The sequence below is a fragment of the Canis lupus genome, chromosome 11 (genome assembly GCF_011100685.1).
Source record: "Canis lupus familiaris isolate Mischka breed German Shepherd chromosome 11, alternate assembly UU_Cfam_GSD_1.0, whole genome shotgun sequence".
In the NCBI taxonomy this organism is placed as follows: domain Eukaryota; kingdom Metazoa; phylum Chordata; class Mammalia; order Carnivora; family Canidae; genus Canis; species Canis lupus.
Window position 1 is genome coordinate 2,206,205 of NC_049232.1, and position 24,014 is coordinate 2,230,218.

Genomic DNA, 24,014 nt, shown 5'->3' on the forward strand with positions numbered 1-24,014 from the left:
AAAAAAATAAAAAAATAAAAAAAAATAGATCACTGAAATAACTTCATGCCGATCTATTTCTATTGTTTTCTTTTTTTTTAAGATTTTATTTATTTATTTATTCATGAGAGACACAGAGAGGCAGATACATAGGCAGAGAGACAAGCAGGGTCTCCACAGGGAGCCTGATGCAGGACTTGGTTCCAGGACCCCGGGATCATGCCAAGCCAAAGGCAGACACGCAACCACTGAGCCACCCAGACATCCCAATTCTCTTTCTGTTCTAACCCATCTTTTATGTTATCAGAGTGATCTCTATAAAACACCTTTCTGAATCACTTTATTTTTATTTATTTATTTATTTTTTAATTTTTATTTTTTTAAAGATTTTATTTATTATTCATGAGAGACACAGAAAGAGAGAGGTGGAGACATAGGCATGGGGAGAAGCAGGCTCCATGCAGGGAGCTCCCAGAACTCCAGGATCACGCCCTGAGCCTAAGGTAGAGGCTCAACCGCTGAGCTACCAGGTGTCCCTCTGAATCACTTTATTTATTTATTTATTTATTTAAAAGATTTTACTTATTTATTCATGAGAGACACACACAGAGAGAGGGAGGGAGAGACACAGGCAGAGGGAGAAGCAGGCTCCATGCAGGGAGCCTGACATGGGACTCGATCCCGGGTCTCCAGGATCACACCCTGGGCTGAAAGTGGTGCTAAACCGCTGAGCCACCTGGGCTGCCCGCCTCTGAATCACTTTAAATCCCTTACTCCCTGCCTCACAGATAAAGTTCTAATTCCTTATTCTGGCACTAAGTGCCTGTTTGATCTGATCCCAATGAGCCTTTCCGCTTAATACCCCCCTATTCCCTTGGGGACCCCAACTTACAGTGAATTCCTTTCAGGACTGAGATTGCATCTCTCTTTTTTTTTTTTTAAAGATTTTATTTATTTATTCATGAAAGACACACAGAGAGAGAGGCAGAGACACAGGCAGAGGGAGAAGCAGGCTCCATGCAGGGAGCCCGACGTGAGACTCAATCCTGGGTCTCCAGGATCATACCTCAAGTTGAAGGCGGCACTAAACTGCTGAGCTGGGGCTGCCCGAGAATCTATCTCTTGCCTGGTGATCTCCTACTAAACTTTTAAGATTTAGCACAAACATCAACTCCTCTGTAGTATTTTTTTCCCTGACCACTTACCGCACACCTGGTTAATAAGTTCCTTATTCCATCCCTAGTGCTCTAATAAAGTGTTTTATGTATCACTTATATTCCCTGTTCATGGTAAAGTGCTGGAGTCCTACTGTAAATACGCACTGCCTTATTTCTCTACATCTCGCCCCATCTGTGGAGGACAAGAGCCTTGACCTTTTCATTCCCAGAGCCAGCAAGTTGCAGGTTCCCAATGACTGTTTCCAGAGTAAACCTCCCTTCTTCCCCATCACTCCCTTTCATGGTCACTTTACTGTTCTTTAGCCCCCTCCAGTACATCGGCCTTTCAGGTTCAGTTGGGCTCCTGGTACCCAACAATGGAGGCAGTACTAGCTCACTTAATCTAAGGCTTAAGGAAGTCAAACCACTTGCGGGACATCTGGGTGGTTCAGTGGCTGAACATCTGCCTCTGGCTCAGGTCGTGATCCTGGGATCAAGTCCCACATCAGGCTCCCCACAGGCAGCCTGTTTCTCCCTCCACCTATGTCTCTGCGTCTCTCATGAATAAATAAATAAAATCTTTTTTTTAAAAAGTCAAGCCACTTTCATGAAAGTAAGCACAAAACCAGGATTTGAACACAGATTTATCTGATTCAAAGTCATTTACCGAAGTCCAACTTCTGTGACTCTGTCTAATGTGTCTCTTTTTCATCTCAAAACTTCCAGTGCCCCCTCTCTTCTCTTTCTCTTCTCTGAGAAGGAAACCTCTCTCCTTACAGATATTAACTGCTTCTAGCTGCACCTTCTTTAGCCTTGTGGGCCTGCCTGAGACCTTCCCCTTTCAAACTGCTCTACTCCAGGGCACGTGGTTGGCTTAGTCAGTGCAACATGTGACTCTTGATCTTAAGGCCATGAGTTCGAGCCCCACACTGGGTATAGAGCTTATTTAAAAAAAAAATCCCTCTTCACCTCAAAAATAACTTCAACGCTGAGGCACCTGGGTGGCTCAGTCATTTAAGCATCCAATTCTTGGTTTCAGCTCAGGTCATGATCTCAGGATCATGGGATCGAGCCCCATGTCAGGCTCCACAATCAGCACAGAGTCTGCTTCAGATTCTCTCTCCTTCCTCCTCTGCCCCCTGCCTACCCCCACCACCCCACTCACACACACTCTCTAACAAATAAAACCTTTTTAAAAAATTTCATTTGTAAACAAACTTCAATGTTTTGTTCTTGATCAGTGGTTCTCCATGTGTGGTCCCAGACCAGTAGCATCAGCATCACCTGGGAACCCACTAGGACTGCAATTATCAGGCACTCCTCCAGACACCCCAGGAAAGTTTTAACAAGCCCTCCCGGTGTAATCACATAAAAAATAAACAGATGAAGCTAATTTTAATATTTTTCAATTCAATATATTACCATTTCAAATATAATAATTTTTTTAAAAAAAGAAATTTCACATTTTTTTTGAGAAGTTTTCAAAATAGAGTGTCTGTTTAAATTTTTGGCACAATACAATTTGGATGAGGCACATCTCAAGCACTAACAGCCCTCCATTGCTGGTGGCTGGCTACTGACTGTACTGGACTACATGGCTCTAGAAATTGGCCTTGAACGTGAGTTTTCAGGACAGTACTCAGACAACAAGATCTGAACCCGTGGCCTGCTTTCGGCTTCAGGCCCTCACTGCACAGAAGGCTCCACACTCCTCCTCACAGCCTGCCCTCCTGCATCGGGAAAGCTGAACTCCAACACACTAGGTCCCCTCATGTCTCTGCACAGGCGGCTGTTTTTCGCTGCGAGTACTCAACCTTGCCCCTCCTTTCTGTTTGTCCCAAACTCCTTCTCATGATCTTCTTCTATGTATCCTATAAAAAGTTGCTGAGAGCTTGGTCAGCCACTGTGTGGGCCCTGGCATACAACAGGGGACAAACCAGACAACCTCCTTGCTCTCCTGGAACCTACATTCTAGTTGGCTTGTGCGCCGGAGTAAATAAAGCACACAAAGGGAGTTTGTGGGGCTTACAATTTAAAGAAGATACTCAGGAGAGGCCTTCCACAGCATGAGAAGCTTAAGCCAAAGTGGGCAGGAGATGAGAAAGGAGGGTCCAGGCTGAGGGAGGAATGCCACAGGGCCCACATGGGAGCATGCCTGGGGGGGCGGGGGAGGCAGGCATGAAGAGATGAAGGGAGAAGGGACCTGAGGGAGGGAGGAAAGTAAAGGTGAGACAGGGCTTGAGGGACAGGCATGCCAGACTGCAGAGGGCCTATGGCCCTGGCTAAGGGCTAGCTTTTCCCTAGGGTGAGCTGGAAAACTGAGCAGGGGAACAAGACCATTCCAACTGCTGCACAGAGAACATTCTGGAGGAGGGCTAGGGCAGACAGGGAAACTGATTAGGCGCCAATATTCTAGAATGGCTCAGACCCTCTGCTAGTGGCAGAGGTGGTGAGAAGTGGTCAATTCTGGGTGTATGTTGAAGGTGGAGCTGATGAGGTTTGCTAAGAGGGCTTGGCTCAAAGGTCTCTAGAAGAGTGTCCTGGGCAGGCTCATGTGCAGCTAGAGTACAGTGAGTGAGGACAGGTGGCAGCAGAGAGTTCAGGCTCCTTGGCACAGTCCTGATGGAGTCTCAGGCTGGTGACAGGGAGAGGCCATGGGTCTGTGGGGTTAAGGATGGAGGCAGATGGAGAAATGGTTCCGTTAGGAGCAGAGGGAGGTCTATGGGCATCCCCCTGCACTTAACAGCAGACAGCATGTAGTACCCACATCTTAAAGTCTTCCTCAATTTCCAAAGGTGACTGAAGAATTTGCCACTAGCTTTCTGTACCATTCTCTGGTGTGGCACATATAACACAGCACAGTGACAGTCTCTGCATCTGTCTCTGTCAGCTCCGAGGGCAGGGTCACTGCCTCGTTCACCTGTCTCCACCGCACCAGAATGGCACGTGACTTATCATTATCAGTGTTCAGTAAACAGCTTTCCTAAATTCTGTCTGTCGGTTGGGACTGGTAGTTTGCCAACCAAAAGAACAGCCAGTGATTGGCTATGTCTTCTGGCAAAAGCTTATACTTGATTAACAGAGGTAATCAGATCAAAAACAACATATACAAGCAAACCTTTACAAAGAAATCTCCTGGGGCACCTGGCTGGCTCAGTCAGAAGTCCTGACCTCAGGGTCATGAGTTCAAGTCAGGTATACTACTTTAAAAAGTAGAGGCGCCTGGGTGGCTGGGTGGCACCTGGGTGGCTCAGTTGGTTAAGCATCTAACTTGATCAAGCTCAGGTCTTGATCTCAGAGTGGTGAGTTCAAATTCCACGTTTTGTTTAAAAGAAAAAAAAGAATATAAATAAACAAAAAGAAATCTAAACCAACAAGAGTAACCATTTATGAAGCACTTATTCTGTGCCAGGGAGAGCAACTCTGCAAAGCAGGTGTCGCTGTCACTGTTTCACAGGGAAGGGAACCAAGGCTTGGAGGAGAGAATAAGTAGAGCAAAGAGGAGGAGGATCAGTGGTAACTATAGTCAGAAGCACTGCAGGTATGTGTGTGTGTGTGTGTGTGTGTGTGTGTGTGTGTGTGTGGACTGAACATGAGAGTGACAGCTGCTCACATCTTACCAACCCCTGAAGGCACAGTGGAGAATACTGCAGGGTGTGAGCTACAAACATCCACCTGCAGTTTCACAGCTCCCAGGGATGGCTGGCTGCTTGCCACATGAAAAGCTGGCATGGTACCCAAAATACATGTACATTCTTAACTCTCTACATAACAACTTATACAGGCTGCATGCATGTGATCAAGTTGTACCACACAACCCAACTTATAACACAGATTCTAAACTTTCTTGAATAAAACCTTTGAAGTGAAACAACCTGAGACAAGTTGAGGTGGAAAGTATAAATGGATCAGTGGGACATTCAGTGCACCTCAGGCAAGGCTTCAAAAGGGCTGCAGCTCAGGACCTCTGCATATTTGGAGCTGTGGATTAGCTCCACATCTGATGGCTCCTGTCAGTCTTGTGAAACTGGCCCTGCACGGTCACCGATGAGGCCCATGTGGCTAAATGCAACTTTCAGCAATTCCTAGCCTGGCAGAGGCTCTCCGGATCCCAGATCAGGAAATGGAATCTCAAAGTTCAGAAACTTTTTTTTTTTTTTTTTTAAGATTTTACATGTTTATTCATGAGAGACAGAGAGGGGCAGAGACATAGGCAGAGGGAAAAGCAGACTCCCTGCAAGGAGCCTGATGTGAATTCGATCCCAGGACCCTAGGATCACGCCCTGAGCCAAAGGCAGATGCTCAATCACTGAACTCTCCAGGGGTCCTGAAAACTCAGAAACTCTTGATTCATCCCTTGATTCTCCAATTCCTCAGTCCACCAATCACCATATTCTGTTCATTTTACCATCGCAGCATCTCTGGAATCTGGCTCTGTTCCCACACCATTATGTTCTAGCGCATCCTAATCATGTCTTGCCTGTATCAAAGAGCCCTTCTCTACTACCTACACTCACCTTAATCCATCCCCACACCACTGCAAAGATTATCTATGGCACAAATTTACTCCATGGTTCACTGTATTTAAATCCTTTAACTGGTTCTCCACAGTACACAGAAAGAATCAAGTGTAAATTCCCTGCCATGGTTCATGTAATGGTTGATATTGTGCATGAACATGACTGGACCACAGAGTGCCCAAATATTTACATGGCCAAACATTATTCTGGGTGTGTCCGTGAGGGTGCTTCTGGATGGAATTAGCATTTGAGCCAGTAGGTTGAGTAAAGCAGATTGCCCTCCCTAATTTGAGTGGGCCTCATTCAGTCAGTGGGAGCCTACCAGAACAAAGAGATGGAGTGAAGAGGGAACTCTTCCTGTCTGCTTGCCTTGAGCTGAGACATGAGGATTTTCCTGCCTCTGGACTAAAAGGGAAACACTGGCTCTTTGTGGGATCTCAAGCCTGCCAACATTTGGACTGGAACCATACCACTGGCTCTCTTGGGGCTCCAGCCTGCCAACTGCACATCTTAGGACTTGTTGGCCTCCATAAAACTACATGAGCTGACTTATTATAATCAACCAACCAATCAATATCTTACATACACACACACACACACACACACACACACACACGTTCTGTTTATCTGGAGAATTTTAACACAGTATGTAAGGCTTTTATGATCTGACATGCTTCTGTCTCTAGGCTTATTGCTCAACACATCCTTCTCGTATTTTTTCTTTAGCAATTAACATTTTTGTTGTTGTGAAAGGTATCATACATATATGCACACATAACAGTGCAAATAGTCACAAAACAAACACCCTTTTCCAACTGCTCAAGAAACACTTTAGACTTTGCCACTTAAAGTGTGGTCCCAGGACCAACAGAGTTGGCATCATCTGAAAGGTTAAAAACGCTGAATTTCAGTCACTGCCACCACTGCCTTTGAAATCTGCATTTTAAAAGGATCTCTAAGTGACTCATATACACATTAAGCCTGAGAAGCTCTCCCTATAAATTCCTGCACTCTCCCTCTTCACCCCACAACAGAAAACTAATAGCCTGATTTTGTGTTATTTTGTTTATAGTTCTACCACACTCACATCATCTATCCCTAAACAATATACTGCTCTAGTCTCAAAAACGGAGGGCAAACACACACCAGCTGTGCAAGGAGATGGCAGCACTGATCCCATGGGACAAAGGGTCCAGGAGGAGGTGACAATGATCTCTGAGTTGTGGTCTGATTTCCCCTTCTCTGGGAGTTGACAAGGCCCCTTCTAGAGAAGTTGCGAGCAAGGTCACGAGTGAGTCTTGGGAAACACCCGTCTCTTCACAGTTGGGCGCTTAGCAAAACTAAGGTGTGGACCAGGCACTGGACGTGCATCAGAAGTATAGTCAGAGGGAATGGGCTGCCATGCTTCCCGCTCTCAGGGAAAAGCCGAGAACTTCAGTGAGTGACACCCACGCCCTCAGCAGAGCATGAGGGGAGAGACCTCAGGAGCACATGGTCAGGACAGGCCAAATCCTAATGAGAATCTGGGCCAAGCTGCCCTGGGTGTTCTGTCCTTGGTTTAAGACAACAGCCTGATATCCCTGCATGGAGCCTGCTTCTCCCTCTGTCTGTGTCCCAGCCTCTCTTTCTCTCTTTGTGTCTCTCATAAGTAAATAAATATTTTTAAAAAAATGTAAGATGTTAAAAAAAAAAAAGAAAGAAGACAGCTCGATTGAAGTGTGTGTGTGGGGGGGTCTTAGTGATGACCATCTGTCTGGGGTCACACTGCTGCAGGACAGCTCAGCTTTCTCCACTTCTGGTGCAGAGCTGGGGATCCCTCCATCATCCTCCAAGGGATCCCCTCCTCATTTTTCTCTATGTTGAATCTTCTCTGTACCTCATGCCTTACTCTTTCTGGACTTATCCTTTCAATTTGGTAGAGTACGTCTTGCAGTAGCTCCTTGAGAAAGGGTGTGTGGCGGTTAAATTAAAAAAATATATCTTTGAAATTACTATTCTAGAGACACCTGGGTGGCTCAACAGTTAAGCGTCTGCCTTTAGCCCAGGGTGTGACCCTGGAGTCCTGGGATTGAGTACCACATCGGGTTCCCTACAAGCCTGTTTCTCCCTCTGCCTGTATCTCTGCTTGTCTCTGTATCTCTCAAGAATAAATAAATAAACTCTTTTTTTAAAAAATGACTATTCTATACTCATTCTTGTATATTTTGCCGAGGTCTAGAATTCTAGATCATTCATTTGCCTTCAGAATTCTTAAGACACTGTACTAATGTGTTTTTGCTTCTTATGTTGCTGCCATGAAGTCTAAAGTAATTCTGATTCTTGATATGTGACCTAGTACACTCCCTACCTTGGAAACCTGTGGTATCTTTTCTTTAATCCAATGTTCAGAAATTTTATGACCAGTATGGGTCTATCTTCTTCCCCAGTGCTGAGCAACACAGAGTGCCCTTTGAATTTGGCAACTCATGTTCTTTGGATCCAAGTTATTTTGTAATAATTTCCTACCTTGTTTTCTCTCTTCCTTTATTTTCTATTATATAGATGTTGGACCTCCTACACTGGTCCTCTAATTTTCTATTTTCCATCTGTTTTGTCTTTTTTTCTTTATTTTTTTTGGAAAATTATTCCTATTTCATATGTATAGTTCACACATATACTTCATATTTTAAAAACATTTCCAACTTTTTGCTTCCTGAATTTTAAAAAATTCTTGTTCTATAAATAAAATATATCTCTTAATCTCTCTCAATAATATGTCATTGGCCAAAATAAGTCATATGTCCAGGTGCTAAATCAAGGGATAAAGTATAGTCTGCTATAAAGTCATGCCAAGGGTGTGGGTTTATAATATGACCTATAGAGTGAGAAACTGAGGCCATTTAACTGAGCCCCCCAACTAAGGGATATGACAAACTCCCATCAATAATAGAAAGTCATTTTAGGGATCCTTGGGTGGCGCAGCGGTTTGGCGCCTGCCTTTGGCCCAGGGCGCGATCCTGGAGACCCGGGATCGAATCCCACATCGGGCTCCTGGTGCGTGGAGCCTGCTTCTCCCTCTGCCTGTGTCTCTGCCTCTCTCTCTTTCTCTCTGTGTGACTATCATAAATAAATAAAAATTAAAAAAAAAAATTTTTAAAAAAAAAAGAAAGTCATTTTAAAGGTTTATGTATTTATTTATTTACTTACTTATTTATTTATTTTTAAAGATTTATTTATTTATTTATTCATAGAGACACACACACACACAGAGGCAAAGACACAGGCAGGGGGAGAAGCAAGCTCCAAGCAGGAAGCCCAACATGGGACTCGATTCCGGGTCTCCAGGATCACGCCCGGGCTGCAGGCGGCGCTAAACCGCTGCGCCACCGGGGCTGCCCTTTATGTATTTATTTGAGAGAGGTGGGGGTAGAGAGCTCGCTCGCACACATACACATAAGGGGGAAGGAGAGGATGAAGAGGAGAGAGGATCTCAAGCAGACTCCTTGAGCATGGAGCCCCATGCAAGCATGGCTCCATCCTACAACCTTTAGATCACGATCTGAGCAGAAACCAACAGGCGGATGGACACTCAAGTCGCTGAGCCAGCCAGGCATCCCAGTAACAGCAACTCATTTTAGCAGTGATTAAGGATAAAAGTCAGGGGACAGGTGGAGGAGGGAGGGCATCAGTAAGCAAGGAGAGGTATATTAAAAAAAGTGCCCCCAAGTAATTCTGATACATATGCCCCTCTGCCACAGAGAGTAACCATACTAAATAATGTATTAACTGTGCTACGGTAAATAATGTATTAACCAGTAATTTGTTTCTAAAAAATCTTCTAATTTTTAGAAAGTTCTTTCCCATGTATGGTATCTGCAGAACCTAAATGGCACAGTGGAAAGGCAGAGCTTTGGTATTGGACTTTGGTTTGAATTCTTGTCCTACCACTGAGCTGGCAACCTTGGCAAGTTAACCTATGAATCTTAGTTTCCTTACAAGTAAAACTGGCCACAGTAATATGGCAAATGAGACCACCATGAGGACTGAGCGACAATATATTTAGAGTCTGGTCCTTCTAAAATTTTCTTTTGATCTGTCCACCTTGACTACTTATATCAAAGCAGATCTGACTGGATACCATGATCCTAAGACAGGCACATCGTATCTAAGTACCAGAGGTGGCTGAAGGCCAAATCCCCGGATGGCTACCCCTTTACACTGTAGACCACCAACAGGCAGCCCAGGGCTTCCTTAACAGAAAAGTCCTGATTATTATTAGCCAATCAGCAACACATAGCCTTTGCTTTCCCAGCAAGGGAAGAGATGGTCTGTGGTCTTCTGGCTTTAAAAGAACTACCCTATTTTTCCTCCTCTGAGCCACATGCTCCAGAGCCTAGAGACTGTGCTAGATTGGGTTCTCTGCTTAGAGGTAATTTTTTTCATTTAATTTACAATCTCTGGTCTCTTAGATGCTTTTTTTTTTTTTCATAATACCTTTTAAAGACAAGGGAGTTGGAATAGGAAGAGTAAGTATCATGCCTAAAGTCATACAATTACTTTAGGCTGAAAGTGTCATTGCATTCAGATTTTTAAATTCCAGGCCCATAAACAGCTTCATCCTTTTTTCATGCAAATCTTTTTTTTTTTTTAAGATTTTATTTATTCATGAGAGACAGAGAGAGAGAGAGAGAGAGAGAGAGAGAGAGAGAGAGAGGCAGAGACACAGGCAGAGGCAGAAACAGGCTCCATGCAGGGAGCCCGACATGGGACTTGATCCCGAGTCTCCAGGATCATGCCCTGGCAGAAGGCGGCACTAAACCGCTGAGCCACCAGGGCTGCCCTGCATGCAAATCTTGAACTACTTCCTTCTCATTAGCAGCACCTTCCTTCCCTGAGACATAGGGAAGACATACTGTCTTTTTTTAGTTTTGTTTAGATTAATAATTTTTATTCATAACTATACAGAAAAAGATGCAATATGAGATACACAAATATGAAGTTTTCCCTTGTTTTATATTTAAGCAGAGATCACAGAATCTATTACATCTTTTTCTTTTTTTTTTTTTTTTTTTATGATAGTCACAGAGAGAGAGAGGCAGAGACATAGGCAGAGGGAGAAGCAGGCCCCATGCACCAGGAGCCTGATGTGGGATTCGATCCCAGGTCTCCAGGATCACGCCCTGGGCTAAACCGCTGCGCCACCCAGGGATCCCCTATTACATCTTTTTCTGATTGATTTTTGAATGACTCTGGTCTCTCTAATGTCATCGATATGCCTTTCATTAAGAACCCCTTAGGGCTGAGTGAAGTAAGTCAATCGGAGGACAAACATTGTATGTTCTCATTCATTTGGGGAATATAAATAATAGTGAAAGGGAATATAAGGGAAGGGAGAAGAAATGTGTGGGAAATATCAGAAAGGGAGACAGAACGTAAAGACTGCTAACTCTGGGAAACGAACTAGGGGTGGTAGAAGGGGAGGAGGGTGGGAGGTGGGAGTGAATGGGTGACAGGCACTGGGGGTTATTCTGTATGTTGGTAAATTGAACACCAATAAAAAAAAAAAAAAAAAAAAAAAGAACCCCTTAGGGCAGCCCCAGTGGCGCAGCAGTTTAGCGCGGCCTGTAGCCCAGGGCGTGATCCTGGAGACCCTGGATGAGTCCCACATTGGGCTCTCTGTATGGTGCCTGCTCCTCCCTCTGCCTGTGTCTCTGCCTCTCTCTCTGTCTCTACGAATAAATAAATAAAATCTTAAAAAAAAAAAAAAAAGAACCCCTTAAGGGACGCTTGGGTGGCTCAGTGGTTGAGCGTCAGCCTTTGGCTCAGGTCGTGACCCGGGAGTCTCAGGATGGAGTCCCACATCGGGCTCCCCATAGGGAGTCTGCTTCTCCCTCTGCCTATGTCTCTGCCTCTCTCTCTCTCTCTCTCTGTGTCTGTCATGAATAAATAAATAAAATCTTAAAAAAAAAAGAATCCCTTAAAATTTCTTGGGGCGGTGAGTGGTTCAGTTGGTTAAGCATTTGCCTTTGGCTGGGATCATGATCCCAGAGTCCCTGCTCAGTGGGGAGTCTGCTTCTCCTTCTTATCCCTCTGCAGATCCCCCTGCTTGTGCTCTCTTTCAGTCAAATAAACAAATAAAGTCTTTTAAAAAAGCCCTTAAAATTTCTATAAAGTTTTCAGAGTATATGGTTTGTAAAAATCATAGCTTTTATCTTGTAATTTTTTAAACATTATAAAATATACCATCTTAACCTTTTTAAAGTATATGTTATGCAACTAATCTCTAGAATTTTTTCATCTTGCAAAACGGAAACTGTATCCAATAAACAGTTCCCCCATCCCCTTCCCTTCAGCCCCTGGCAACTATCATTTTATTTTCTATTTCTAAGAGTTTGACTATTTTAGATATCTCATGTATGTGGAATCATAACAGTATTTGCCCTTTTTTGCGACTGGCATACTTTACTAAGCATAATGTCCTCAAGGTTCATCCATGTTTTCGCATATGACAGGACTTTCCTATTTAAGGCTGAATAATATTTCATTGTATGTACACACTACGTTTTCTTCATCCATTCATCTGCTGATGAACACTTAAGTTGTTTCTACCTCTTGGCTACCGTGAACAATGCTGCAATGAACATGGGTAGCAAACTGGGGCTTCAGGTCTTACCTCTACCAACTCCACTTCTGAAATGATCCCACCTTAAAAAATACTGCTTATCATTCCCAATTCAGAGCTCCATTCACAATATTATTAACATTCATTGAATAAACACTTGCTGACTGCCACATATGTGGCCGGTATGGTACTAGAGTCCTGGTCTTGCTTTCAGGTTTCTCAGAGTCTAATGAAGAGCAGCAAACACACTACTTAAAGCTCAGTGTAGTTATTCTGACGGACAGTGAGCACCTAGCTCACCTTGAGGTAGGACTTGTAAGGTGTCCTGAAAAAGATGATATATGAGCAGAATTCTGAATGATGAAGAGCCACAGACACTACCAGACTGGGGAAAGATACATGTGATGACATCAAGAGAATTTAAGCCATTTTCAAAGAACTACATTCAAACTATCCAAGGGATCTTGAGAGCGTGGCATATGGACTTCATTCCCATGGTACCAGATGACAGGCCAAGGATATGTATGTTGCTCCACTAGACCTGGTAGCACTATTGTCACTCCAAATGTTCATGATGTGCTATGTCTCTCTTGCTGCTCTGCTCTGTCAGACACAATAGTTCTCCACTGACCTTAAGACCTTCAGCACTTAAATGGCCAACGTGTGGTCTGTGAGTTAGGATGCTTTAATTCAGATATACCATAGCGTAGGGAGCTGGAGTTTTGATATTTTCCATCTAAAGACATCACTCTTTCATCCTCAAGTTATTTTTTTTTAAGATTTATTTATTTTTATATATTAGTGATAGACACAGAGAGAGAGGCACAGAGGAGGGAGAAGCAGGCTCCATGCCAGGAGCCTGACGCGGGACTCAATCCCGGGACTCCAGGATTGCGCCCTGGGCCAAAGGCAGGCACTAAACCGCTGAGCCACCCAGGGATCCCTCATCCTCAAGTTATTAAACCAGCTCTTTGAAGGAATACTCCACAGGAAAGCAGGTATCACTTTATCAAGAAATATGAAGGGAGAGCATGGTATTTGATGCAGGTAACAAAACTCACAACAAGGCTCCATGGTCTTTAACTCTTCCCCTTATATTTCAGAAGTGAGATAGTCATAGGGATGTGTATTTGAAAAATGTCAAGCTTTTTCTGACAGAAAACGGAGTCTGATATGGCTGATGAATTTCACAATAAAGACTGGTTTTGTGGGAGTGAATGGGTGACGGGCACTGGGGGTTATTCTGTATGTTAGTAAATTGAACACCAATAAAAAATATATATATATAAAAAATAAATAAATAAATTTAGATTTGTAACAAAAAAAAAAAAAAAAAAAAGACTGGTTTTGCCAGTTAGGTTACATGGCAGACACCTTCCACACTTTTCATATATTAGACAAGCTATAGTCACAGTTCTAAGGTTTTGGTGAAAATGTATTGAAAGCCAATAGAAGTATTTTATCAAAAATACTATACTGATAAAGTATATTGAAATGAACAGTTTGATTTTGAGTTGCCCAACCAATTTTGAGACTATTAGGTTAAACAAGGTACCTCTAAGAAAAGAAAAACAAGGTATAATTGACAACAAATTACTAAGACTTGATAAAGCCTTTTGTTATGTTTCTCAGTAAATGAGTAAGTGAATGACTAATGATGAGATTAATCCTTTCATAAGCAGATGGTTTCTAATTTTTTTAAGTTTTTATTTAAATTCCAGTTAGTTAACATACAGTGTGATACACTAGTTTCAGGTGCAAATCATAGTGATTCATCACTTCCATACACTACAGGGTGCTCCTTAGGACAAGTGCCCTCCTTAGTCCCCATTACCTATTTCCCCTATCCTGCCACCCATCTTCCCTCTGATAACCATCCATTTGCTCTCCATAGATAAGAGTCCATTTCTCAATTTGTCTTTTTTCCCCCTTTGCTTGTTTTGTTTCTTAAATGCCACATATGAGTGAAATCATATATTTGTCTTTCTCTGACTGACTTAGCTCACTTAGCATTATATGCTCTTCAGATGGCTTCTAATTCTTTGTTTTCAATAAAACTGAAGGAGAGGCACGTGAGTGGTACAGTCGGTTAACCGTCTGCCTTCTGCTTGGGTCATGATCTTGGGGTCCTGGGATGGAGCCCCATATTGGGCTCTCTCCATGGCCGGGGAGTCTGCTTCTCCGTCTAAATAATTTATTTCATTATTTAAAATAAATAAAATATTTTTTAAAAATTGAAGGAGTACCTAACCAATTCATGAGGTTAATTAGTAAATTAATTTCTGAGACAGATCACCATGTGATTTTTTGGCAAACAACTAAGGATTCCAAAAAAATGATAACAATGCGAGAACTAAATTTCTTCCTTTCCTTTGTATTAATATGAATAAGGATTTCTGGGGCTTACATTTATAAAAACCAAAACTAGGAACAGAATTGAGAACTCTCACTTTATTAACAATATTCACCCATGTTTACATGAACAAATTGAGGAGGGTGAAAAACTCATCCATCTCACTAAGGGAAGCATTTCTTTCTTTTCTTTCTCTTCTCTTCTTTTCTTTCTTTTCTTTTCTTTCTTTCTTTTTTTGTCTTTTTCTTTCAGATTCTATTTGAAAGAGAGAGAGAGAGAGAGAGACACCCTGAGGTGTGGGCTAGAGGGCTAGAGTGGTGGGCACTGGGGGGAGAGGAAAAGGGAAAGAATCCCAAATGGACTCTGAGCTGGGCGTGCAGGGCTCAATCTCACGACTCTGACTGAGATCATGACCTGAGCCGAAACCAGGAGATAGACCCTCAATCAATTGAGCCACCCAGGCACCCCTAAGGGAGGCATTTCTAATAAACTTTGCTCTTTTTGCTTAATAATTATTTATAAAAATTTATAATGTATTTATTGTTTGTTGTGTACTAAATTACTGTAACTCAACTTACTGAAATAAGAAATATATAGCAAGGGGATCCTGGGTGGCTCAGCAGTTTAGCGCCTGCTTTTGGCCCAGGGCGTGATCCTGGAGTCCCAGGATCGAGTCCCGTGTTGGGCTCCGATCCTGGAGTCCCAGGATCGAGTCCCGTGTCGGGCTCCCCGCATGGAGCCTGCTTCTCCCTCTGTCTGTATCTCTGCCACCACCCCCATGTCTATCATGAATAAATAAAATCTTTAAAAAAAATAAAAGAAATATATAACACAGAATCTTATAAATGCTACATATATTCTTCTTCTGTATAAATCAACCTTTCTTAAAAAAAAAAAAAGTGAAAATATCCATTGAGTTTTATAGGCAAAGTAAACTGAACAGTTTTTAGTTTTAATTCTTATACCTTTCTTTGTTGTCAAGAAATTGGCTAGAATGATAAAATAAAAAGAACTTTAAAAAAAGCATTCATCGGGCAGCCCGGGTGGCTCAGCGGTTTAGTGCTGTTTTCAGCCCAGGGTGTGATCCTGGAGACCCAGGATCAAGTCCCATGTCAGGCTCCCTGCATGGAGCCTGCTTCTCCCTCTGCCTGTGTCTGTGCTTCTCTCTCTGTGTCTCTCATGAATAAATAAATTAATTAAAAAAAAAAAAAGCATACATTATGTTAGAATAAAACTATGTGGGGCAAGTGCTAAAGAAATGCAAGTTGCAGGAGGAAAAGGAAGGTTTTAAAATTTCTATGAAAGAAAAGCATTCTTCAAATGGCTGATGAAAGCATACTGCTAAGGTATTCAGATTCCACAGGCTACATTTTAAAAAGTGATGTAACCATCTTATTTTTAAATGTTAATATTTATAATTCTCTGAAAGCTACATCCCTTGAAACTACAAATAGCATTTTCTGTCTTTTCAAAATAGTTGATTCACATTGAATATACGTAGCATTTATAAGATGGTTACCTACACTTCTTATTTCATACATTTCACTTAATAAATTGAGTTAAAGGAATCAAGTATACAGCTGATCAACACAATGAGCGCATTATGATTTCCCATAAGCTTAAAAACTTGGAATGAGGGCAGCCCCACTGGCTCAGCGGTTTAGTGCCGCATTTGGCCCAGGGTGTGATCCTGGAGACCTGGGATCGAGTACCATGTCGGGCTCCCTGCATGGAGCCTGCTTCTCCCTCTGCCTGTGTCTCTGCCTCTCTCTCTCTCTCTCTCTGTCATGAATAAATAAAATCTTAAAAAAAAAAAAAAAAACTTGGAATGAAAAGTTTTATTTTTTTATTTTTTTAAATATTTTATTTATTTATTCATGATAGTCACACAGAGAGAGACAGAGAGGCAGAGACACAGGCAGAGGGAGAAGAAGGCTCCATGCAGGGAGCCCGACGTGGGATTCGATCCTGGGTCTCCAGGATCACGCCCCGGGCCAAAGGCAGGCGCCAAACCGCTGCGCCACCCAGGGATCCCGGAATGAAAAGTTTTAGATGTCAACATAAAAATGTGCTGAGAGGGTCCAGAATGTTGCAAAATTTTTTAGTCCAAATGTCCAGTATCAAATATATGGCCTTTCAGAATATGATTCCTACTTTCTAGCTTCAACTTCTAGCTTTTAGCACTTGAAGCCCCAAATTCAAAGAACTACTCGTTGTCATAATTTTGTGCTTTTGCTTAGTTTCCCAAAGAGATCAAAATCCTCTTAGGTGCCCTGTGATAAGAGCTCAAGTCTCCATGCATATTAGTGCATCTAAAGGCTTGGAAAAGTCCAAATAAAGGAAACTATTTAAATTTGCTTCTCCAACTCTTATAATATTCTGTGAAATAAATGTTCCATGGAACATCTTTTAAGGAAAGCATCTAGCAAAATCTTAAGACCTCGTTTAAAAGTCAAGTTCTAATGCCTTCCGAACTTCACCCAAGGGGCATCCCTTCCCCAGTATTTCTACAGGCTTTGCAGCCCTCAACACAGCCTGCAACAATTAGTTTACCACCTACTCCCTGTGAGTCTGCATGACATAGGTCCAGTACCACCACGATTCCTGGCTCTTAACAGGAGCTTAAAATGGTTGAACAGATGACCAATGGAAAGCTGGAAATGCAGAAAAGGAGTGGACAATTCACAGGTTTGTACTTCAGATGACTGGACTAGGGAAAATACTCAGAAGGAATATAAGACTGGTAGGAAAAAAGGAGAGTCCATTTTGGATATGCGGGAAATAAAAGTGTATATGTCCAGTAGACAGCTGAAAAAATGGATCCGAATCTTGGAAGGAAGATCTGGAGATGGGATGCCTGGGTGGCTCAGTGGTTTAGCGCCTGCCTGCCTTCGGCCCAGGGCGTGATCCTGGAGTCCCAGGATCGAGTCCCGCATCGGGTTCCCTGCATGGAGCCTGCCTCTCTCTCTCTCTGTCTCTCATGAATAAATAAATGAAATCTTAAAAAAAAAAAAAAAAAAAAAAAAAAAGATCTGGAGATCTGAAGACCTTATTATTATAGGTGGTAGATGAAACCATGAAACAATGACATGACCCAGGAACATACACAACTGAGTGAAAACGTGGAGGAGAGAGTAACTGGGGAACACTAATATCTAAAAGGCATGCAAAGAAAGCTTCTCAAGCCAAAAAACTCGGAATTCCCCTCGGTTCCCCCTCTTTCCTGTCCCCCCTCCCCCCACTCCATCTGGCCCATCACCTAGCCCTGTCACCTCTGCCTTTGGGAGCTGAGGTGACACCCCCTCCCTTCCATTGCCACTGCTACCTCCAGCCCCAGTTCAGACCACCGTGAAAGCCTTAATTGTATGCTTTTTTTTTTTCTCTTAGATTTACTCATTTATTTCCAAGACACACAGAGAGGGAGGCAGTGACAAAGGCAGGAGAAGCAGGCTCTCTGCGGGGGGCCTGATGTGGGACTCGATCCCAGACCCTGGGATCACGCCCTGGGCCTAGGCAGATGCTCAACCGCTGAGCCACCAGGTGTCCCAACTGTATCCACTCTTGTGCACACCAACCTTGAGCATTCTTCACCCAGCACCAGATTGGCCTTTAAAACCCTGCTAACCCTTCCCAGTGCACTTGAGCTGGTCCTTCTTACCTACCGCTCACACTAGCTGCCTACCTGCCATGCGGCTCCAGCTATACTGACCTTCTCTCTGTTCTTCTGGCAAGCTCAGAAGGCTCTTGCCTCAGAGACTTTGTGCTGGTGGTTTTCTCTAACGGGAATACTGTTTTCTGAGACTTTCTGCTGACTGATGACCTCCTGTCAACCAGGCCCAAATAAAGACAAGAGTGTCTTATCTAAAGCTGCCACTGTAAGTCAACCAGTATCACATTCCTCTTTTCCTTAGCATTATAATATTATAAAAAAAATTTTTTTAAATCACCATCTCTTTCTCCACAAAGGCAGAGTTTTGTCTTGCTCGCTGCTATACTCCTGGTGCCTAAAACCCCCTTTGATCCACAGTAGGCATTCAAGTACCTGCTGCATGAATTACTAAGGGAAAGCAGGAGACTAAGACAGCAGAAAGCTGGAAAGAGAATCAGAAGAGAGAAGCTAAAGGAAGAGCCTTGAGAAGGAGGAAGTAAAAAAGAATGATGACTAAGAAGCCACTGAATTTGTCAATTCCATCTTTGGTGCCCTTTCCAGGGGCAAGTTCAGAAGAGTAGAAGTGGTGAAAGGCAGATTACAATGGCCCCATGAGTAAATGGGAAGTTCAAGGGGAAAGGGCAAAGGGAAGGAAAAAGATGGAATACTATTTTGGTGGTGAGAAAAGACAAAAGAAAGGAGAATAATTACCTATGTTGTCAAGCTGAAGGGAAGGACTTGGTGGGAAAGGGGATACTAAAGATAAAAAAGGAAAGAGTGCCAGGACAAGGTCCCGGAGGTTATAGGAAGAAATGGGATCCTAAAGCCACATTAGTCCTCTTTTCTCTAAAACTATTCCATATGATTACAGTACACGTGTAATACTTGTCTGTTACACGTTCAGAAATATCTACTCCCTGGAAGTAATTTGTTATTTGAATAATTCTAACATAGTTTGGTCCACAATATCATTATTAAAATGTTGTACATCTTTCCTAACTCTTAGAAGGTACACACTGGGGTGTCTGCGAGTAGAGAGCCATGAGATATGCGGGTGCTCTGAGGTAGTTCAGAGAACAAAGGTTTTAAAGGGAGAAAGATAGAGATGGATGGATTGATGGGTGTGGACAGGAGAGAAAGAGCATGTGTGCAAATGATAAAGTTAATGGGGCACAATGGTGACACGGGCAGAATCTAAGTGAAGACTGTACAGATGTTCACTGTACTATTTGTGTAGTTCTTCTCTAAGTTTTAAATTATATACAAATCAAAAATCAAAAAGAGAAAAAGAAAGGGAAAGTTTCCACACCTAAACTAAACAGGGAAGGCAACTTCCATGAATAGTTGGTAGGCAACTGTCAAATATCTCCATAGACTTGCACAACTACTTAAGGAAATGAGCAGCAAAGGTGTAACAATGATGGATAACAGGACGAGGCATAAACCTTTACAGCATTTTACTAAAAATGTTCAAGCTACTGTAGAAGACTATTCTCATTACATAATAAATGCTTGTATAGTGGTTAGATAATTCTCTATAATCCAGCATTCCTAATAAAAAGAAGTCAATCTTAACTGCTGTTAAAAACAATCTGGGGGCAACTTGGGTGGCTCAGTCGGTTGAGTGTCTGACTCTTGATTTCAGTTCAGGTCATGATCCCAGGGTCATGGTGTTGAGCCCTGCATTGGGCTCTGCAGTTGACAGTCCGCTTGGGATTCTCTCTCTCCCTATCCCTCTCCCCTTTCCCCCTCCCCCTGCTTGCCCCCCCCCCCAACCTATATAAGTAAATCTTAAAACCCCAACAATCTGGTTTTTAATACATATACAGTATAAAGAAAACCTAATAGGGTCATTCTTTGACAACTAGAATAGAAAAAAAGTCTGAGGCACTGTTTCGAATCCATCTTCAACAAAATAAGCGGATAGAGGGTAAGACTGCAGTGGTAAGACATCCTAAAAAAGGAGAAAACCTGAAGGTGAACTCTATTGTAAATCTGATCCTTTTTCAGTTTTACAAATGGTTTGCTGATGGTTACTCTGGCTATGAAACAGTGGCCTACCAGTATTATAGTACATTTGGGAAAAAAAGAAGTAATAATATTCCCTATGAAAGGTGTATTAAGTAGATCAAGTACATATATAGAACTGTCCAACATAACAATGACTAAGAAGCATCTTCTCCTCTCCATCTCTCTGTGCAAAGCTTTTCTTTCCCTCCAAGCCAAAGTCCTCTCCAGGCAAGGCCATGCTCCCCTGTGAACTGAGTAAAGCCGTTAAAATGGAAATCACTGTTTTCTTAGAGATATTGATCTTTGGTTACTAGGACCTCATCCCAAGACCAAAGAGGTCAGCTAGAATCACTTGTAGACTGAAATGAAAAGGGTCCCCTATCCCAGGAGAGGCAGAAGAGCACTTCCACTCTGATGTTTAAACTCATGAAATCCATGGGTCAAAGTTTAATGTGATAAGACATCAGCATAACATGGCACATCTGATCAGGCTCTAACACCCAAAGGAATGACTGACAAGCCAGATTCAAGTTCTAACACACTGGTAATTAATTTCTCTTCAAATAGCATGCCTCATTTCTTTCCAGTAAATCAGGACTAAAGATAACATACAGGGTCTAAGCTCTTACTCTCTTTAAACAAATTGAATCACTACTAATATACCTTCTACAGGGTGTTCAAGGTAACTATTTTGAGTATAAAACTAGGATATTTATGAGCTTTCACGGTGTACTTAAATTGGAATGACCACCCACTACTTAAAGGCTTTCCTTAAAATAAGAGTTAGTAAAGGTGGCTCATGAAATTAAGCCATTTTGCTTTTTCGAGGTTAGTGCACAAGAGAATAGATTACTGAGTAAAGTACTACAAAGTTTAACATCAGTCTCTCAACAAACATGTGCTGAAGGCCTTAAGATGTGCACAGGACTTGGAGCGCAACTCCTACCTGCCTCCCAGGGCTTCCAGTCTAGTTGGCAAGACATGACCTAAAGTAGTACCACTATGCGCTAAAAATAAATAGCACAGACCATACCTTTTCTTTTTTAAGATTTTATTTATTTGTTCATGAGACAGAGAGAGAGACAAAGACATAGGCAAAGGAGAAGCAGGCTCCCTGCGGGGAGCTGGATGCAGGACTCAATCCCAGGATCCCAGGACCACAACCTGAAAGGCAGATGCTCTCAACCACTGAGCCACCCAGGTGCCATCCAGACCATCCGTTGTTTTCTACATGTTTTCACAAAGAAGACTCTGGTCAGAAACTCACTTTAAAGAAGAGGAAGATGAGCTGAAGGATGGCAGGATTCTGAAAGGGGAGAAGGGTCCTGCAGGCAGCAGCCTTTCTGTTTATGAAATATTTTCACATCGGCACTCTTCTGAGTCTTACAAGAACCCCGGAGGATAAGAAGCTAAACAACACCCACAGTTTACAGATGGAAAAAGTGAGGTTCAGAAGGCTGGACTAGTCCATATGATAAGCAGTGAAGTGTCCAGCAGCCCAGTGGAGGAGAGAATAAGGAAAAGAATTCAACCAGAGCATAGGACCTGTGGGGACACAGCATTTAGAGAGGAAAAAAAGACAAGACTTGTACTGCAACAGCCTAGGTGAGAGGCAATAAAGGCACAAATTTAAAAGCCACACAGAAACTAGATTAGTAACACTTGTTTTAAACTTTAAATCACCATGAAAACCACCACCACCAAAAAAAATAAAATAAAACCTTATTGTCATTCTTTTATAGGTCGGTTTCTGGGAGGTAAACCTCTAACCAACGAATTCTCTAACATCAGAAATCTTAAAGAGGCTTATATATTAAAACGGGCATTGTCAACAATATTGCTGGAATCACAAGTTCACGCATTCCTGATTGCCTAAATAGGCAATACTTTTTTGCAACTCAATAAGCAGTATTATGCCTTTTACAACGACTGCCCCCGATTTGCGGATTTTTCCGTTCAGAACAGTTTAATTTGGACAACTGCGGGTCGACTTACTTCCATATGTAAGCCCTGACTCTTCCAAGGGCAAGGACCTTACAAACATTCGCATAATAAGGAAGCCACTGTATCAGAGGCAACTCTATGCCCGTCTGGTCCCCCCAAAAAAGCTATCAAAAGGTCGGAATCCAGCCTGGAAGAAGCACCTTTCAGGCACGGTTCACCCCAGCCTCCCAGCCAGGGCCTCACGGTCATGTTCTCCCACAGTAAATGCCCCAGCGCCCTTTCCCGCTGCTGACAACTGCTCAGTCCCTGCCATGTCAGCCTCCCCCGAGCCGGAGCAGAGGAGCTGAGGGCTCCCGGGAAGCCTCCAGGCGGCCGGGCGGCGGCCGGGCGGCGGCAGGGGCAGCGCCTCGCGGACAGGGGCTGCTCCCCAAGCCCTACTCACCGCGACTGGGCGGCCGTGCTCGGGGCCGTCGGCGGCGTCGAGGCGCGGGGCCGAAGTCGGCACGGCGGGCGCTGGGGCGGCGGCGGCGGGCGCCGGGGCCGGGGCGGCGGCCGGGGCCGGGGCCGGGGCGGGGGCCGGGGCCGGGGCCGGGGCCGGGGCCGGGGCGGGCGGCTGCCGGTGCTTGCCGGCGCGCTTGGCTTTGGCCTGGATGCAGCGCTGGTGCAGAGCGAAAGTGTGCTGGCGCTCGAGCTCCAGGCGCTCGGGCGACACGGCCTCGTAGCGGGCCTCGCAGGTGCTGTGGTGGCGCCGGCACAGCTCGATGCGCCGGCGGAGGCGCTCCATGACCGCGCTGTGCCGCGGCAGCGCAAACTCCGCCATGGGGCAGGTGGGCAGCACCATGGGCCGCGGGCTGCACTGACCGGGCCCGGGGCGGGCCTGTCGGGGCCGGCTGGCACTGCGGGTTCCGCACCTCGCCGGCGGCCCGGCCGCCTCACGGCCGCGCCATGGCCCCGCACAGTGCGGAGCGGGCTCGCGCGCGGCGGCGGGTCTTCGTCGGGCCCCGCTCGGCCCGACCCGGGCCGGCGCTAGCTGCCCACCTCAGGCTTCGGCCTGTCCCCGCCGCCCCGGCCCCATTGTTTTCCGCGCCGCCGCCGCCGCCATCTTAAAATTGTTTTCAGGGCTCTCGGAAGAGGGCGGGGCCCCGGCAGACGACCCCGACGTCACGGCTGACAGACAGGCACCGCGGCCAATCAGCAGGAAGAGCGGGCCGCCGGAGGGCGGGGCGAACGCGCAAAGAGGCGAGCTGGGGCTCCTGAGCGGAGTTTAAAAGGAACTCTCAAGTGAGGGGCGGAGGGAAGCCCCTGGGCGGGCCTCAGAGCGTGGCGAGGGGCCAAGCATGACCGACAGGAGCCGATCCTCCACGCCACCCCTCGCCGGCAGGCCCTTCCGGGCCCGTGGAGGGAAGGGGCAGTGCGCGCCGCGTAGCTGCCGGACCGAGACGCTCGCCTGGCACCTCCGCGCTTCACCATTTTCTTCCCCTGTACCCTCTTACAGTTGTTTTTCACAAACTCGAAAGGAGCCGTGCTTTTTTCAGTGTCAGCTGTTTTCCGACCGCATTCCTTACATCCGGCCTCATAATTGATCGGAATTGTCCATGAGTGAGCTTTAAGAGGTTTTGCTCTTGCACCATTCTGAATCACTGGGGCTGTCAGTTTCCACTTAATGTAAAAAGCAGCAGCCCCAGCAGACGTGAAGAGGAGGGTGTGAAGAAGAGTTAGCTTCCTTGGTGGTGGTGGTGGTGGGGGGGGGTTAACTGTAAAGGATAGTGCTTCAGCCAAAAAACAGGGAGCCTGGCCTGAC

At 44.4% G+C, this 24,014-nt stretch overlaps 1 protein-coding gene across 1 annotated transcript in view; it reads right to left on the minus strand.

Annotated features, from left to right (window-relative positions):
* MAML1 (mastermind like transcriptional coactivator 1) overlaps positions 1-23,093 on the minus strand; it is a 48,208-nt gene extending 25,115 nt beyond the window's left edge. Inside the window, exon 1 of the mRNA XM_038551759.1 lies at positions 22,656-23,093. Within this exon, the coding sequence (XP_038407687.1) occupies positions 22,656-23,054 (399 nt within the window). The 5' untranslated portion in view covers positions 23,055-23,093. The remainder of the gene's footprint in view (positions 1-22,655) is intronic.
* Positions 23,094-24,014: the final 921 nt, after the last annotated feature.